Here is a 19201-nt window from a genome sequence, read left to right as displayed (position 1 = left end):
CGTAATCAAATCTAATGCCTCGAGGCATGCAATGGCTCCAGGAGTTAGGAAGAAACCTCCCTCTCTTGACACCAGGCAATTGTCAGGACTGCAAATGTGCTAGCAGGGCGGCAAATGTGCTAGGTCTGCCCTGACCATGGAGGGGGCTGTAGATGCTCTTACACCTGATAATATTGCAGACTACAGACCCGTTGAAGAAACAGACACATTTTAAGCCAAGTGATGTGACATGCAAGAGTTGTAATCCAGACACCCCATATTACTTGCCATCTCTTTTCTTTCTGCTTCTCTTTCTTGCTAGTTCTCATTCAGATTAAGATCCTAGGAGCTGGGAATCTTTTACTTACTATCCTTGCTGCAAAATGCCATAAATTTGCCTACTTCCACACTCCCAGCACATAATAAGAGAGTACAGTAACACAATGACAAAAGTAGATCAAATCTCTTCCTTTCAGTCTGAAGTCCTGAAGTTTATTTAAACCCAACAGCAAGCCAGTCTTCTTCTCTTTGTGTTTCAGTTGTGTTAACTGAGGCTCCCCCAGGCTGCCAGCCACCACTGCCTTGGTGCTGCCCTGTCTTGTGTTATCTAGGACGAGTTCTTTCCCAGCTGCTGCTTGTGCTACAGGCGAGGAGAACAAGCAGCATGCTAAAACACTGAGCTTTTCAAGGCAACAACTTCTCTGGACATGCTCACCGTGTTATCTATTGTTTCATGGGTGACTGGATTTCTTTCAAGTTTTAGTTTTAATTAAAGCAGCAGCTCTGGAAGATTAAAGAGCTCCCAGCTTTGCTCTTCTAAGTGAAACAAAAAACCTGAAAGAGGTTCAGTGCTGTGAGACACAATACTGAACCAAATGGCTGGAGCAAGTAGGACGGACACCGGCAGGGAGGACAGCATATAAAAAAACCCCTTGCCACTACTTCCCCCACGAAAGTAAAGACATTTATCTTAAAGTAATGAGGGAAAAAACAATGGACCACATTCACAAGCTACAGCTGTGGGATATTTTGATACATATTTTCTATTGACTGTATTCTAATGGTGACTAAAACTACCTTGTCCATGTGGGTCCATACTTTATGGTCTTGTCTTATGCATCAGATGGAAATCCAGCTGATCCTATTCTTTTGATACCTTTTGTTCAGGTTAAGTTTTTTTTTTTTTTAAGACATTTACTGAAGAAGTGAATTCATGAGGTGAAAGAATAAAGGAACTTTACCCAGAAGAAGACTGCACTTGCACAGAAAGTCATACGTATGCACTTCCCACAGGCAGTGTATGGCACATGTTCTTCTTGCTGTAAAAGATTCAGAAACAGATCAAGGATGCACCCGATCTTTTCTTCGTATTTTCTTTTTTACTCTAATTAGCCCTTTGTGATACTGAGGGTAGAAAAAAAGAAGAGAAAAGAAATCCCTGCCTTTTTTTTCTTTCCTGCTTTGTTATCCATGGAACCCACATTTATTCATGATTTCAAAAGTCCTATCTGATTACAGGTGTCTCTTTTTACTGTCCATTCTAAGATAAAAATGACTTCCACAGTGGCTGTGTGTGCTCAGCTCGTACTGACTTCAGCTATGCCTGGCTGCATAGTCCTTTTGAATGGACCCATCCTTCTTGGCTGGCCATGGTATCCACACCATTGGCTTTCAAACTTCATGGGCTGAAATTAGCATTCACTAAAATTTTGCTTCTCGATCTTTATATTTCTCAAAGGGAAAATGTCTACTTCAATGTGGTGGTGTGAAAAATCAATGAGTCTCTATAGGATCTCTGAAGAGCAAAACCATTATCTTTTAACATATTCATCACTCTTTGAATTGTCTGAAAGGAACTTTCTAGCTAAGACTTTATATATTAAAAGTGGCATAGGTTTATAAGCTTTTAAATAGAATAATTTTTTTCTTTTTTTGTAGTACAAGATATAAAAAGAAGAGCTATATTGGATAGTTTCAACTATGCCAGTTAATTTTGAAACTTTTCAAGTGCTGTCTAATAAACATTAGTGTAATATGGATGGAATGTGAAAGCAATGCAAATGATCTGATAAATACCAGAGTAATATATTGACAGAGAACAATAAAAAGTGAAGCTGAGCTGGAGTGAGCTACAGAAGTTGAAGCTACTCAAAATGTATAATAAATAGAGATTTAAACTAAGATCCTCATAGATATGAATCCTACTTCATTGAATTGAGGATTACCCTTGTCCTCGTGAGTTTACTGTTATTAATTGTAGTTGCATCCACATGCACTTGGCAACAATAACTATTTATACATGTTTCAAACAGAAATATTTTTGGTTAAAAAAAGTAAGTCTTGTCTTTATACATAGTGTAACATCCTTTGCTCCATTTCACTCTTTTTCCTGATGTATTCTTAGTTAAAGATAGCAAGTGCTCTGTGATCTTGGTCTCTTGCAGCAGCACAGAATCTTTGATTTGGGCATTCAATAAGGTAGACTTAGTCTCCTAAGCTAGGTACAACGCCTACTTCTCTTCATTAATGACACAGGAGCCTCAGTAGCTCCTCCAACAAGCACCTACAAGGTGCCTAGAATCAGGTACTAATTCCTTTCCACACATCTGGAATTTATAAGCTCACTATTCTCAGGCCAGCTTATCAGCTCTCCCTGAATCACCTTATACAGCTCCAGTCCAGATTCATCATTTTCATAGCACACTCTCAAAACATGCCTATTGCAGTAGCTGTGACCGGTTACCAAATTATTCCTTACCTGTGTGATTTCATTCATTACCACATGAGTACATTGAGCTTCATATTCGGGGCGCACTTGTTCTTCTTGCTCTAAATACTCAACCGTGTCCCATTCATACTCCAGTTCAGCCTGCCTTCGTTTCCAAAACTCCAAAAACAAAGTAACTGTCCAGGAGACAAACAAAGAGAGCAATATCATGTGGTTGCTGGACACTGAACCTCTGGGCTATAACATGTGGCTCAGTTTTCCATACAATTTTCGACAGACATGGAGTTAAACCCTTATTGACTGGCGTGATGGTGCCAAGTACCTGTGGGGGAGAAAATAACTGGACCTGCTTCTTTATGGAATTACTGCTTTGGATGTTTAGGTACTCTAATAAGAGAAACCTGGGACAAGTGCTGTTGCAAGCACATGCTAAAGAACTCACGTACATTTATTTTCTTTCTGCCTAAAGCTGAAATATAAACACTTTGGATTTCATATTACTGACTATTTTTGAAAAAGTTTATCATGGGATACATAAGAAAGCAAGCTGTTTGGATAGATGAAGACAAAATGCTGGAGAATGCTGGATTTCTCAAAAAGAAAACCTCAGTATGCCAAAAATTGCCACAGGTAAAAGCTTGTATTTGTTCAATCTGCAATTTTTGTGTGGACAAATGATCAGCTCACAGACTATGTGAACCAATGATGCTAGCTCAGGCAAAACTGCTTAAACACAACTTTCTTCCTCTGCTAGCATGAATCTGAGGCAGCTGCAGATCTTTTTGCATGGCATGGAGCTTTGAAACCCTTTGGGCTGGGGCAGGAGTTTCCCTGGACTGTGCTCCTGGGGCTGGAAGCACTAAGGGGATCGGATACACAGATGGGGCTGCAAGCACTAGGGGGATCAGGTACACAGATGCCTAAGCGGTGCTCAAAAGACATCAGTCCAGCCAAACTCATTATCTCAGCCTGAGATGTGATACAGACAGGCCTGGCATCAGTGGCAATGACAGACCCGGCTGAGAAGGCTGGAGGCTCAGGACATGGGTGTCAGGGCAATGCTCCCCAGAGCAAGGGGATGCTTTACTACTGACAACAGCACATCCTCAGATTTAACGGCTCTGCAGCACTGCCTCCAGGAGGAGTGAGCATCCCTTCACCACTTCTCTCATTTCTCCCATTATCTGGGAGTAATTAACCCCTAATTTTTTTATTGTTGTTTCTTTTTCCAAAAGTTTGGCACCTCATCCCGAATGATGAAACATCGATGGCATGCAGTTACATGTCCGAACATTAAAGGTCGATTCGAAAATCAGGTGTGGTCAATAAATCCCAGACTGAAGCATTTAAAAATCAGTAACCTCCACGGGCTGAGCTGTGAGATGACCTTGCCATCTGCATACAGGCCAAACCTCAGGAAATCCTCCCACCCTGATTACTCAGGAGCCTCTTTCACAAGGATTTCTCTGCTACCTCATGCTTACAAGCACAAAGACTGCTCCAAGCAGTTGGCCAGAAGATCACATCTGCCTCTGCCTGCAGAGCAAGCAGAGCTTCTTATAGGAACTTATGAGTGCCAGCTGGGGCCCCAGCCCACTCACAGGAAACTTCGTGCTGCCCTGATTTGCTCCAGCTGTAAATCCAGCTGCTGCTGGGGAGGGCAGGGGTGCAGGGCCCCCACCTGTGGTAACAGCAAAAGGAGGGCTCATAACACAGGGGCAGCTCCCACAGCCCCAGTACAAAAACACCTTCTACTGGCCAAAGTACCCCAGTAGCCAAGTTGCATCTTTCTGAACAGGGAAGGAGCTGCTGCTGTATTTGATGCTTTTTCTTTTATTTTGAATCGCTGTTTTGGAGAACACGTGTTTGTGTAACTGATCTCACTCAGGAAGGGTCTCCAGTGATGGCAGCAAGTGAAGTGGAAGCTGCTCCTTGTTCAGGAGCTTTGCCAACCTGCTCGAGCTATCATGGGAGAGCTGTCAGAAGCGCTCATCCAGAGCTTTAATGTACAGGGGGTTAATTCCTGAGGCCAAATTCCCTGATGTTTTATGGTGCTTTAACATCTTTGAAGGGATTATACCAAAAAAAAAAAAAATCAACTTCTTAAAAAGTGCATTGGTGTTAATGATGCAATAATATATCTCAAAATCTAATAGTCTTTTAATTATTTTGGACCAGGAGGTCTACAAATGTATTAGAGCAATGGAAATTACAGCTGGAATTGCACCAGGACCCTGGGTCATTTGGATTCAGTACAGCTTTGACCAAATTACTGTAATACAATTCACCTCTTTGTACAGTGGACTTGGGATGAGAATACTAATAGACCTTGCAGCCATCACTATAACCAAGCAGCTTAGCTTTGCAATTATTACTCTTGGAGCTATTCTTCAAAACAGGAAACACAATTTTTAATTAAAAAGCAAATTACAAATAAATCAACTGCTCTGATGACAGAAGAAGACCACAATAGACAGAAGATTACATTTTAGTTCTTTTTTTTTTTTTAATTTAGGTGAAAGTTGATTTTTACATGTATTTTGAAAGAAATCTTCTTGAAGTGATACCTTTCATTTTAAAATTATTTAAAGATGTAGCCATTTTAAAGAATGTTAGGTCATCATAGGAAAATAAAGATATAATGTGTTTTACAAAGAAAACACACACCTAACATATACACACATAACATTAGCTTACTTTGGCAATTTCTGGATAAGACAGTGCAATAAAAGGCAGTTAACAAGGTTGCTGATATGAACAAACAAAACCCAGTATGTGAAAATAAACCTTGCCTAATCCCTTAAATGCAGTACCAAGTGGTTTCACTCGCAGGAGATATCCTGGTTTCAGATACATTTTCTCAGATAAAAGGTATCTCTAGTGCTTGCAACTACTACATTTTTACAAAATCAGTTTCTTAAATGAAGACAGGAGGAAAATGTCTGGGAAATACAATAAAAGACTATTTTTCGGAGCAGTTTAATAGGCATAGGCAGCTCCAAGTCTCTTTGGAGAAAAACAGCTCCTTTGCCAGATGTACTTAAGCATGTGGCTCCTGCTGGATGAACATCTACTCACTTCTCTCAGACTGTTCTCCAAGTCAAACCAAACAAAACAGACTCAGAAGACCAATATTTAAGTTCTACAATTTGTTGTTTTCTTGTGATGCTAAAAAGAGGTATTGTGAACATATATATCTTTTGCTGAACTACCTACTGGTGAATTGCTGAGTGTTAGAAAATGAAGTAGTTGTAAATTTATCTACATTTTCTTGGCTGATGCTGTAGGCTTGGCCAAAATTAGATGACAAACCACTGTTGTTGAAATTGACTTACCCCATATTCCCATAAATACTGCAAACACCAGGGTTCCAAAGCTATCAAATATACAGAGTTTCTGGAAAAAAAAAAAAAAAAGAGAACAGAAAAAAAAGGCTTGAAATATAGTTGACTAGTATTTACTTCTACACTGACCCAGAACTGAAGCTGCTTACTGAACGAGTTGATTTTTAGCTTTTGTGTAGTTTAATAAACAATCTTTATTGATAGTGTTTCCTCAATTTCTTTCAATATACTCTCCAGTAAAGTAAGGAAATTAAATGCAAAGCCTGGAATTAAAAGTATAAGCCAAATATACAGCAAGAGGATAGTAAAATAGTGTACTATCAAACTTCCTTCCATCTGTTGCATAGGAAGAGGGAAACAATGCTTCTGGTTTGGGAGATCAGTATACAGCTATGTATTTTTAATACAGACACAAAAAGGCAATGGACACATCTGCTTTGCATGAGTGAGATGACAACAAATCAAGCTAGTTAGTAAAAACACATTCTGATGAGATACCTCAGTGGTGACAATTTGCCTTTTATTTCCATCGTATCTTTTTCCATGTTTTCTTTCTTTTGTCCTTTGAGTGTGCTCAAGCAATGCTATTCAGTATAGCTGGGCAAAATATTTTTAATGAACAGCTGAAAAATTGCCACTTTGGAATGACAGAATCTATGGAAGGAATGACAAAAGGCTAACACTGGCCTTGTGACACAAGTTAATGGGGAAAGAAAGGCAAGTCCCCAGACAGAAATTTAGAGGAAAATCCTGGCCATGTCATGGCTAACAGGACACGACTAAGTCACAACTCCTGTCATGGCTAACATCAGCCTCTCCAGGTACTGATATCCTCCTTGACAACTCAGGTCAAATTCAAGGCACAGCTTCAGCTAACTTCTTTGGGGAGGGAGGAAGGAGTATTTAGAAATGTCAAAACATGCTTTAAACATTTCCTAGGCAAAATAAACTCAGTTACTGAATCAAGACTTTAGTGATTGAATGTTTGTTTTGTTCTGTTTTGCTTTGCAAAAAAGAAAGAAGAAACTCAAAATGAAGCCACGGTATTTCATTTTCAATCAAAAATATTTTAGACCCATATCAAATATTTGGGGGCTATGTGACATAAAAAAAAAGGAGCAACTTTTTTCATTTTAGATCGAAGTGGACCTTTTTTTTAGTTGTTGTTTTAACTTTTTTTCAGTTCAGTTGCTGTATCAAAAGGCACAAGTATTTGCACAGCTCTAGTAGTTATGCAGGGGATTAGTGAAGAACAACATTGTTTTAGATGTAGTACTAGGGAAAGTGCAACTAAAGTTCAATAGCATGCCTATAAGCTGCAAATGTAGTTACCTTGGATGATTCACAAGTGCTGGTGAGGTTCCAGTAGGTACATACTTTATCACACTGAGGGCACATTATGATATTACCTCCTATGTTGGGATCACATACTTCTTGGCTAAAAACAAAACTAGTCAGTCACTCTAAATTCTTTAGTCCTTATGTGCACATAAGGACAGTGCAATAATGTCAGGGAAGTGAGAAATAAGTAACCAGGGATCTGCTCTCAAGAATTCCCCTCCTTCCCGCTCCCACAAATGTATCCCAGTTTCCATTTTTAGCCCTCATCTCAAAAGTGGATGACCTGGAGGGAAAATAACTTCCATCCCTTATACATGGTAGTATTTCTCAGGATTTTTCACACTAAAAACAAAACAACTCTTCAAAGATCTCATGCTCTTCAGTAGGAAACCCACAGCTGCACACTCAGGTGGGCTATCATGGCAAGCCCGAGAGGAGAAGGAAAAGTAAGGCTGCCTTCTGGAGCAAGGACCGAAATGGCAGAACCGAAATGGCTACCTAGTCCCTGTGGTCCTGTAAAGAGGCTCAAATTGGAAAATGGGTATGGTAGATCTGTCTCCTAAGAGGTGGCAAAAGAGTTTGGCTCCTTTAATGCAGTATGGTGGAAGCTAAAAGGTGATGTAATTGCTTTCTGTAAATACATCAGCAACACAAACACCAGGGAGGTAGATGAACCATTTAACTAAATGATAATAAGGCTAAATTAGTATAAAGTGGCCACTGGAATGGAGCTCTGGAAGAGCTTTTCTGCATGATTTATAAAAGTAAACTCCATTCCTGAGTGGGGCTGTACAGTGTGATGTCCTATATGTGATTTGGCACAATGACCCAAGTGTTTTTTCCTTGGTCATTGTGCCGTGACTCAATCTCACCATATTCTGATGAGGAAATCTGTGTCATGACTATGATTCTGTTCCCAATGTATCCTGGGCAGCTGAAGCCCCCTGTGCTGTTGCTCTTCCTGTTTTCTTCTCTCAGAACAGAGCAAAGAAAGTTCAGGGGTTTTATCATGGTCTTTGGATACATTCTTTAAGGATTCCCACATTGAAAATGATGTTACAGAAATTTGTATTGGCTTCTGATGATCGTTCTTTTCTTTTTATTTCTACACTAGGTGTGGTAACCTAGAGCAAAATATGAAGACAATCCAGAAATAATAAACTCAGATGTCTAGCACTCTAATGGTTCATGGACATCTATTACTCTTCTATCTCATATTTTATACCTTGACTTGCAAATCCATAACCATTGTTGTTCTCAGGCTCTTTTATTTTGTCTCTTTTATTATGCCATGTCTTGCAAACTTTGTACAGTAGGGGATGGATCAAAACTGTGTGTAATATTAAAATAGGCCTGATCAAATACCTCCATGTGCAGTTGTCTTTTGTCAGGCATCCATACAGAAAGCAGCCAACTCCTACAACTGCAGCTACTATCAGCATATTAGTGTAAAAGCCCAGCCAAGCAAAATAGATTCCAATTTTCTCTCCGTAGTATTTCCTGTGGAGGAGAAAGGTTTACGGTTTTGTTTATTTGTTTGTTTTTTAAATGAAATGCAAGTAAATTTCAAATGACTCTTCATTTCATACATTTTGTGCCAACTCTTATTGTCACATTCCTCTGGTCAGAACACTGGTATTGCAGAAGTATGGTGTTTCTACCACCACTTTTATGCTTGTATAAGAGGGTAAGAAGGGAAAGAAAAGGAAAAAGAGAGAAAGATCATACCTTGCAGAGAAAAAATTTAAATGGATGACTTTTCATGAATTGGAAACCAATTATCATGAAACTAAGTTCAAAGCATACTTCCATGCATGAGCTGATACAGGTATATGTACCTGCCTGTGTCTTTCTGACACCCGAAACCCAGACCTGTCATGTAAATTCCTAGCTCCCTCTGCATTAGTCAAGCCCTAGTCACACCACAGGGTCACTGAATCACAGAATATCCTGAGCTGGAAGGTACCCACAAGGATCATTGAGTCCAGCTCCTGGCTCTGCACAGGATCACCCAAAAATCAGACTGTATGTCTGAGAGCGTTGTACAAATGTTTCTTGAACTCCAGCAGGCTCAGTGCTGTGACCACTTCCCTGGGCAGCCTGTCCCAGTGCCCGACCACCTTCTGGGTGCAGAACCTTTCCCTAACACAGTCCCTTTCAGCCTGACCCTCCCCTGTCCCAGCTCCATGCCATTGCCTCATGTGCACTAACCTGATAAAATCCAGGGGTTGCAGCTTGAAAATGTTTTTAGGGTGAGCCCATTCTCTGTACAGGAGGTATCGTTCACTTGGGCAGGCAGGATCTGTTGATGGGTGCCGAAAACTAGACTGCAAAACAGAAGGACCATGGGAAGAAGACACCATTAATCTAAACAGCATGGATCAGTTCTCATCTCCTCAGACCCAGTGCCACGAACCCAAAGCCTGGAATAGCCTTTTTGTCACTGCAAGCCAGGAAAAGGATCAGTAAGCATCTCTAAGAATGCATCAGGATTCAGGATGGAAGGTTTTCAGAAAGACACTGAATACTAAAGCAAGAGCTTTACATATGTGGGTTGAAAGTAACAGACACTCTCCATGAACTTAAATCTAAGCCCATGTCAGTGTCTTGGCACTCAGCAATAGAAAACAGAAAAGGATCCAGTCTAATTAGAGAACAGAACTTCATTAAAATGGATTTTAAGTAGCTCTAACATGTTAATGTAATTTGCTTTAAAACAATATTGTTCTGGAATGAAGGCTGGAAAGTCCAAGGGATACATACAGGGAGTCTAGTCTCTGTTTTATATTTATATTTAAAAGAGAGTTGACACAGAGGTAATCCTTGTGTTTTTTACCAGGTTATTGGAAAATCTATTTCAATAAAGGCTGTTTTATTTGGTGGAATTTTCCATTCTGTATCTGTGATGTGGCAAGAAAAGTCACTTTTCTAGAAATATATAAGTTACTCTTGATTTTCAGAGTAGCCGTGATATATAATTTTAATTGTATAAAAAGACAGTCATTAATTATAAGGCATATTGAGTCCAAATTCCCCACGCCATGATAGAAATAGCTTGCAAGGCAGGTTTTAAATCTTTAAAAGACAACCTTAAAAATGGATAGTCACGAATGCTATTAATTCTGTCCTGTAAAGCTTTGGGTTACTTCCAAGAAACATGATTTGTCTTGATTCTGACTTAAAGATTTTCTTGAAATCCTTTAAGGCCTCCTGAATATTTTAAGTAGAGTCGAAACATCTCGAGTAGTTCCCATTCCTGACCTCCCACTTTCTCCATTTCTTCTCAGCAGAACACACCTCAGACACAGAAGAGTGGTTCCGATGGGGATTGGAGGTGTAGATACAACGCACAAAATCAGATCTGTCTTTGCTCACTGTATCCCATTTGCAGCCTCACACTGAGTTTTTGTTGTCAAATACCCTGATCTGATTTTTTTTCCTCCTTCATTTTCTTTTCTGTGGTATTGCTAGTCTTTATATGCAAAACAATTTTCAGTACAATTTGCTTACTTGTGCTTAAATGGTATACTTTAAAAATAAAAAAGCTTTAGAAGTGTAGCTACAAAAGTCAGAATTCATATTATTGCAAGGTGAAATCCAATCCAGTGAAACATTTGACTGACATCATTTACTGAGGTGTTGTACTGGGATTCTTGCAAAAATGTGGGTTTCACGGCAGTGATTGTGATGTTTGGGAACTGTGGGAATGTTTCTCACTGTGTAAGACTGTCATACATCCTAAAATGAGACTTGTATTCTACATCTTTATTAAAATGTTATTTGATAGGGATTTTAATGCTGAAAAACAGAATACCAATAAAATTGCTAAAACTGATTTAGAAGTGATGACACAGTGCATCATGGGAAAGCATCACTCGAGTGCTCCCAGGTTCCTCTTTTGGCCAGACACTTTACTGACCTACATCTTCCAGAGAATACAAGATTAACATCTCCTAAATAAAATATATCATGTTTCAGTTATGGAGATACATTTTTAACCAGCAGTGTTTTGGAGAAAAACCTCTTAAGCCAAACTGTCATATTCTACTATGTGGAGAGAAAAAACAGTCGAGCAGTAAGACAGTCAATCGTGCTTGTATTTTTTGCTATGAAGAACACACATAAACTCTTGAGCTGCAGACTTCTATTTCTAAATACATCATTGTGACAAAACTGGACTTACATCATGAAGGGGAAATGCTGCTTTGTAGATTCCAGAGTCCAGTAATTTGTTAATGCCAAACTTCTTCACATTGTTTTTGGTTGCGTATTCCACACGGGACAGGATGAAATGAACCTGAAATTTACAAAATACTTTTTGTCTCTTGCAATGTGAAAGTAATCATGCACAACAATACCTGTTTCAAGATGTAAGTGAGTTATGAAAAGGTAAGCAGTGTAGACACCTTTGATTGCACTGGCTAGACGAACCAAATTCAAATTTCCCCATTTAAATTCTGGTGGAACAGATGTACAGACCGTTTCATAAATAACACAGGACCATAATGTCCCACATATTTATAATTTTTCAGGAAGTTTTCATGAGGGTAATTGCACCAATTTGATTAAAATATTTTTTGCCTTTAAAAGATTAAAAGCTAGAAATATTTGTAGACTTACAATTCGGCTTCTAGTTGCAGGATTGAAGAATGTGTCTTTGTCTTGAATATAAAAGTTGGACAAATGTTCCTTTTCAAAGGGGGCAGTGAAAAACTCTTGCTCAGGCTTGATGATATTTTCATCCACTCTGAAGAGACTAGTAAACCAGTTGAATGCTGACTCTCGGGTTTTCAGGTCATCGGGCTGCAACGGCAATTTAATGTGCATAACCTCTGCATATGTGCATAGCACTTCCCAAGGTGCGTGCACTTTCACAAAAATAAGTTTTTCATCCAAAACCTAAATGCAAGAATATTAAAAATATATGCATAAGAAAATGAAAGCATTTTTCATAACACTTCTTAAACTATCCAGACCTTTCTTTCTCTTGACCTAATAGCTAGCTCATAGCTAGCTAGCAATGGCTCACAAATGATCTATTTGAAGATGCATTTACTGTCCATCTTAGCAAATATACCATTAGCTTATGAAAAGACACTGATATGAGGTGGGAGCATGCCAGAGAGAATGGCCATGCAGCTATGGATGCTGATGGGCAATACGAACCCCCAGTTTTGTAGGGAGAATGGGTGGAGAGAGAAGGGAGTCAGACCAGACTGCTGAATTATGGAATTACAAAAGTTAGTACGGCAACAGAGCCATGTCAGGCTGTCAGGAAATGGTTTACTTCCTCATGAATGTGAACAGCCAGACTGGTTCCTTGTACGTGCAGCAAGAGCTCTCACGGCATAAATCAAACAAACACCGTGAGGTCATGGACTCTTGGGTCCAACTTGGGAGGAAGGGGCAAAAGGACCTTTTCAGGTGCCCACTAGATTACCAAGCAACAGTAAATGAACACTGGAAGTGGCTGTCTTGCTCGTCTCCTGACAGACTCAGGCCTAAAGCTGTGGCCCTGCAGGAGAGGAAGGAAAGGTGGCTTCATGACATTTTTATTCTGCCTGGATTCTGCACTGCCCTGCGGGTTGAGCAGCCCTCACAGTGCAGACAGCAGCTCTGACAGCTGCCATACATCGTAGCGGTCTCCTGAGCTGCCCACAGACAGTGTTGTAGCCCAAAATACACAGACTGTGGCAGTTACAACTACTCTTACTGTGCCATGGCTCACGAGGAGCTGGGTCACTTACAGGAGCCCTGCACTGTCTTTCTGGAAGCGGAGACCCTCCTTGGAGCATGGCCAGCCCTATTTATCTTCTGAGTCACAAGTAAACACCAACTAACAACCCCACATCCCCACTTCCCAGCTTTTATTTTGTAGAGGGAGAAACAGATGCAAGGTTTACATGACTTTGCATCAGGTCAGAGAGATACTACTGACAGAAAACAAAACAAAACAAAACAAAACAAAAAAACACTAATTTTTTGTTATTCCTTAGAGTAGAAAACTGTTAAGTTCAATTTATCTATCCAATTCCTTATCCATATAGAGGAAGCTTCTGCTCTCAGGCACAGACAAAGGAGTGCAGGCAAAGAAAAGAGCACTCACCGATCTTGTTGCTTCGAGTTGCAAGCCGTTGTTTATCAGGTTTGATTCATATACTTGTCTCTTCCTCTGTTAAAAGGTATTGAAAATTGTAAAGCATCTGTTCTGAATACATATGCACAGAAGAATAGAATTGCCAGAAGGAGATAACATTAACAAATTGGAACTCATTTCTTTATTCATGAATAAAAGCTAGGCATGCAGCGCAGTTCTCAAAGTGACTTGGCGATACTACTTTTTTACTCCCTGACTGTTTTTATGCCATTCGGACATTGTTTTTTGTGTTTATATATTCTGTGCTTAAGGGATTCTGTGCCTCCTGTACAACAACTTTGAGTTTTTAAGAGGGAGCAGTCCAATGGTTTCTGTAGCCTGGTTCTCTTCAACCAGGATAACTGTCTTAAGATCAGTGCTTAAGATCCAGTCTTCTTGTTACTGTGAAGGATCACAGTCAATGAATGATCCATTAGATGAAGTCTTAGAAACTTTGATAGGTACATGGAAACTGGTCTTCAGGACCACATTCAAGACCCACCCACTCTAGGAGGCAAAAAGAGCAAAAGTCTTCAGGGGTTCTCTAGCAATTCTTGGAATTAATAATTTATATCTTGTTAGTTCTTAACAGCACCATCTGCATGTAGCAATGGTCATGATGGACTCATTTCATATTTTGTAAAAAGATATTTCTTTGATATCTTTTAAATTTTTCTGCCTTTTTGTTCCACTTAATATCATCTTCTTCTTGGGTTAGGGACAGGGAGATCCAAATATTTCAATCTGTATTCTTCTTTCATCAATACCTACCACATTTCTGCTTATTTGTCTCCTTTCTCAGGATAAAAACACAATCCCAAACTTTCAAAGCACTCTTCACAGAGATATCTCTCCATGTCCTACTAATTTATTTGTTTTTTGATGACCTCATAATGTTCTTCATGTTTTTTTTTCTATGTATATATAAAATTGCACCTATACAATGCATATTTATAATATAATATATATACTATGTTGTTACCTAGAATCAAGGTAACTGTACCTTGATGAGGACACTTAGCATAGGTGTTTCCCATGAAATCTAAGTCTTCTCCTTTTACTGAGAGTACCAACTTAGAATCCCAAATGAGAATGAGGTTTTTCCTCACAGCAATATATTTCTTTGCATTTGTTAACATTTCATGTGTAATAGCATTCTCCATTCTCCTTCAAAGCTAAATGTTCATGTTGTTTTGGCTTCCGAGTAAACTACATAACTATTTCCTCTGTGATTTTTGCTATATCATAACTCAATCCCCTTACCAGATCATTAAAAAATGTAGTGCACAGGAGTTGTTTGTTATTCCACTATTAATTCTTCCACCATGATGAAAATTATTAATTTCATCCTACCTCTTTGCATCTTCCCTATACATGTGTTTTTTTGTAAGGTGAATAATAATGAATTACGAAAACATTTCAACATGAGTTCTGCTTTGTTTCAATTAATAAAAAAGGCACAGGTCTAAATACCCGTTTCGTTTCTTACAAAATAACACAGAGACGGATGCTGGGCAATTCTCATTTGTATAAGTCTAATGCTTTTTTTTTTTTTTTTTTTTAATCTTACTGTTCAGATTGCTTTAATAATTTATTATGGCAAGGAGTTCCCTAAATTAATTATGCCCTCAAAATCTTAGAGGAATGTTGACAATATTAAGGTTTCTAATAATGCATTAATGCAAGTAGTGAGAAACAAAGCCCCTGGGAACCTTTGCTAATTAGGGGCTTTGCTATTTTATATAAATGATTGAATTATGTGTATGATAGTCTATGGAGAAACTAGTCTTTTACCCAAAGGAGTCTATAGTGGTTTTGCATTGAGTGGGGAATACTGTGTAAAGATGTGATGGCTTATTTGGCTGGATTGTGGGACTGTTCCAAGTTTATTTTGGTATACAGCATTTTGCTCAGCCACCTGCAAGGTTAAGTTGTAATAATAACGTAACCATGGTAATGTTGCTGATCTAAAACTGACATTGATTTTGATAATTGAATAGCTAGCCAATAGGCTGAGACACTATGACATATAATCATACACAGTCTTATGAAATGGAAAGCTTAATGTAAATAAATACCAAGTGTTACAGGCATACAGAAGGGTTAGCTCTTGGGAGCTCCTTTTTCACCACAGTGCTTCCAATGTTTCACCATTGTCTTGTCAGAGTCTGGAAATTGGTAGTAGATCACTAGCAGTTTTTTCTCTGTGTTTCATAAATGGTAGGGAGCACTTGCTTTGATTACAGCAATAGAAGAATGCCAACTCATATTTTTGTTTAGTTTCTTTTGAGCAAAGAGAAAAGTTCCCTGTAACAGTATCAGTGTGGCTTCAGGGGAACAATCCTAACAAGAAAGGAGTGTTTGAATAGCCACCTGTGCCTTACCTGGCAGGCAACAGATAAAACAGCAACAGAAAGAACGCCGGGCCCACAGACTCCCCCATGGAAATCAGCTAAAGGGAGTAGAGAGGATCACTGTATCAATATTAGATGCTAACTCTCAGAGTTTATTTAATGATATTTGGAGGCTTTTCTGCCAGTCCTAACTGCCAGCATCAGGAAATTAATTGATTGAGAAGCTCTACTTCTCTTGTGTTTTTAAAGTCAGCTTCTTTCCCTTGTATTTGAGGGTAATCATAAAAACGTGAAGCAGAATATGCTATAAAGGCTCTGATGCAGAAGAGTAAACCCAGAGAACTCCAAATGCGTATTTTCTGAGATACCCTATGATTTTAAGCCAGCCTCACAGTTGTTTGAAACCTGGCTCACGGCCACACAGAAATGTCAATATTCCAGCCTATACTTACTCTCAACAGTGTGTCCTAGCCACCCTGTTTGGAAAGACTCATTTCTGGTCCCATGAACGTATGCAGTAACTTCAGAGTAATTCCCTCCTTCCATTTGTCCTTCCATCCACCAAGCAGTTTTGGTCTGGGGTTAACTCAGGAACAGAGATTTAATTTTGGTGAGTTCCTGCTTCAAAACCTATCCAACCAGCAGAGATCAGAGCAGGTGTGGTTGACGTCCTTCAGTTTCAAAGGTCTCTTTCATCTTTGTTATCAAACTTCCTGGGTAGGTTGGCTGGGAACACCACAGGCATATAGAGCCTGCCATCCTCTACTGTGTCAAATTACAGCATGAAATGGCACTGAGCTATTGCTCGTTCTGTAACCCCAAATATTGTTCTTTCTCCATGGGTGTGTCACATGTGAGACAACACGAGATGTACAATTGATTCATTGAGCTATTCAAGCTTTTTGTTTTTGGCTATCTAATCTAAATAAGTCTAGAGGCAGGAACTGTTTGCTTATGAAGGCAAACTTCTCCAGCTTTGCTGAAGTTCCCTGTACAACTGTACATTAAATAAAAATAAAAATAAAAATAAAAAAATAAAAATAAAAATAAAAAAAGACGAGTATATAACACTGTCTGTGAATCTCAGGTTTTCATTTAATTTGCAAAGAAAATTTGGCTATTTCTACAAAGCACAGATTACTTCATGGCTGGAAATGAAGGTTTTGCCCACATTCCTTCTTAAGTTAGACAGCCTTTCAGTTTATTTCTGCTGGGGAGAAGCAGATGGACTAGAATGACACTCCACATTGATTTATTTTGAATATGTCTGACTGGCATTGACCCTTTAACTTTCAACAATGAGCTACTTGAGGATCCTGAAAGATAAAACTGGCATTTTGGAGCATTCTGAGAAAGGATGGTGATATTTAATTTCTATTCTGATGGCATCCTATCCAGACAAATAGTGTACATAAATTGTTAAGTTTAAAAAACATGCTTTGGGCAGGGATTTCAATTACTTACAAGGCAGAGTTTCTGAAATCTGCTCCTGACAGTCTGATTTTTGCTTGTGCTTGCAAAAGTAATTGTATACCAACTTAGAAAGGTTTGGAGTTCAAATCGAGTTACCTACATGAACTTTATCTGGTAACTTTTGTATCTGTAAATTATGTTAGAAACTCCCATGAAGATGTGATTTTGGTAGTTTGGTTTTGTCTCCTTTAAACCAGATTTCAGAAGCACATGAGAATGAGGGAAGCACAACACCACTGAACATCTCTGAGTGCTTCAGAACACCACATTTTTGTTCCTTCTATTCAAACTACCCTTGTGTTTTTAGATAATTTTTTCCTTTGTCTCCTCTGAACCATTTTCCAAATGATGTTATTAATTAATATAAATTAACACTAGGCCATTTTCTCAATTACACTTATGCACTTCTTTTTAAAAAGGACAGAAAGCCATTTAATATAATGATGGTATTAGGATCTGATTCTCCTCTTGCTACTGAGGAATACACGGATCTGTATCCCATTTCTGTGAACCCAGTAAGCTGGATACCTAGGTTGAGGTCACATTTTCAAATCTTTCCCCTAACTTCAGTAGGCATTTGAGGACTCCTCTACTTTTACTATTAACAAAACAGCCAAGGGCAACTCCCCAAATTTTTCATTTCAGAAAAGGGAATCTACAGATGTCCTCTGGCAATTTCAGTTCTGCCCTGACATCTACATCATGCAGTCAGGTGGGGTGTAGCGCGAGTCAGACAGAATTCATCCCAGTGACTACATTTCCTGGTCCCTACCTTGCACAGACCTGTAATGGCGTGCTTGGCAATGAAGACTTTGATGGCAGCCTCAGTGAGGTGAGGATTTCACCCTGTGAGAACAGACTTCACTGGATCTGCTAATCCTTAATAAGTTGGAGTTTCAAAAGTCTGTGAACAGTAAACCCCATATAAATCCATCAGGGGAGTCAAAGAAAGAGTAGTATGAGCAAGGGACCTATTCAGGCCTAAAGCACCTTGAATTACAAGAGATACTGTTTATAAAATTTGTCATTTTTAGTTTGTCATTGATCAGAGACAGTGACATATGCAGTAGTTAAAGATGATTGTAAATGACAACACTCCTCAGTTTGGTACCTTGTATTTCATCACAGGAGCAGAACTTATTTGCCCCCCCTAAATATATAACCAAATAAACAACCTTGTCATTGAAGACAAGTTATCAATTAGGTTTTATGCTTACAGTAATGATATCTATATACATCTTGGGCAGCAGCATCTCCAAATCTTTCTGGGAATTGTGGTAGACCAAAATGTTAATTCTGTCATAGGAATACAGCTTCCTCTACTTGCATAGAAAGTGACCTCAAGAGAGAGTGTGCAACTCTCTATTTCTGAGGTGACTGAAGTGCTTTCATGCTTGGAGCTGACCTGCACCGATCCCACGCTAAAAAGTTAGAAAATCTGAATCTATTTAAGTCTTAAAAGATTGTTCCCTCAACAATAGATAAGGGAAATGTATTTCTAAACTAATGATGCCTGTATGTGAAGCACTGGGAGGAGGGAGTCAGTAGTTCTGAGCTGTATCACAAGAGCTTGGTTATGACCAGGTGACTCATTTCAGCTTATATTACAGACTCATTGAACATAATCCTTTCTTCATTCCCTCTTCTCCTTCCTTTACCGTTCAGTGTCCTCTGGTACCTTACCCTTTGTTCGTGTAATATTTTGTCTGTTTCATGATCAGCTTTGGATTTGGTCATTAGTTCTCCAGCTCAATGTCATCATACTTGTATCCATTGTTCTCGTCCTTGAAAATCCTCTTCATCCTAGTCTCCTACTCTGTCTCCTACTCTGCTTTCTTCTGCCCTT

General features: G+C 39.1%; 1 protein-coding gene across 3 annotated transcripts in view; it reads right to left on the bottom strand.

The window, feature by feature from the left end:
- The window catches only part of ANO6 (anoctamin 6), a 77109-nt gene that overhangs the window by 19340 nt on the left and 38568 nt on the right, over window positions 1-19201 (bottom strand). For all 3 annotated transcript variants that reach the window (XR_014587232.1, XR_014587233.1, XM_083845545.1), the window contains exons 4-12: window positions 13499-13564; window positions 12013-12291; window positions 11576-11689; window positions 9604-9719; window positions 8758-8892; window positions 7384-7489; window positions 6043-6103; window positions 2738-2883; window positions 1221-1298 (exon numbers count right to left, since the gene is read on the bottom strand). Coding sequence is in view for 1 of the 3 variants with exons in the window: in XM_083845545.1 (XP_083701671.1) it covers window positions 1221-1298; window positions 2738-2883; window positions 6043-6103; window positions 7384-7489; window positions 8758-8892; window positions 9604-9719; window positions 11576-11689; window positions 12013-12291; window positions 13499-13564 (1101 nt within the window). In the remaining 2 variants the exon portion in view is untranslated. The remainder of the gene's footprint in view (window positions 1-1220; window positions 1299-2737; window positions 2884-6042; window positions 6104-7383; window positions 7490-8757; window positions 8893-9603; window positions 9720-11575; window positions 11690-12012; window positions 12292-13498; window positions 13565-19201) is intronic.

This window comes from Anser anser (assembly GCF_964211835.1).
Source record: "Anser anser genome assembly, chromosome: 1".
Classification (NCBI taxonomy): Eukaryota; Metazoa; Chordata; class Aves; order Anseriformes; family Anatidae; genus Anser; species Anser anser.
This window is presented reverse-complemented; position numbering and strand designations above follow the sequence as displayed.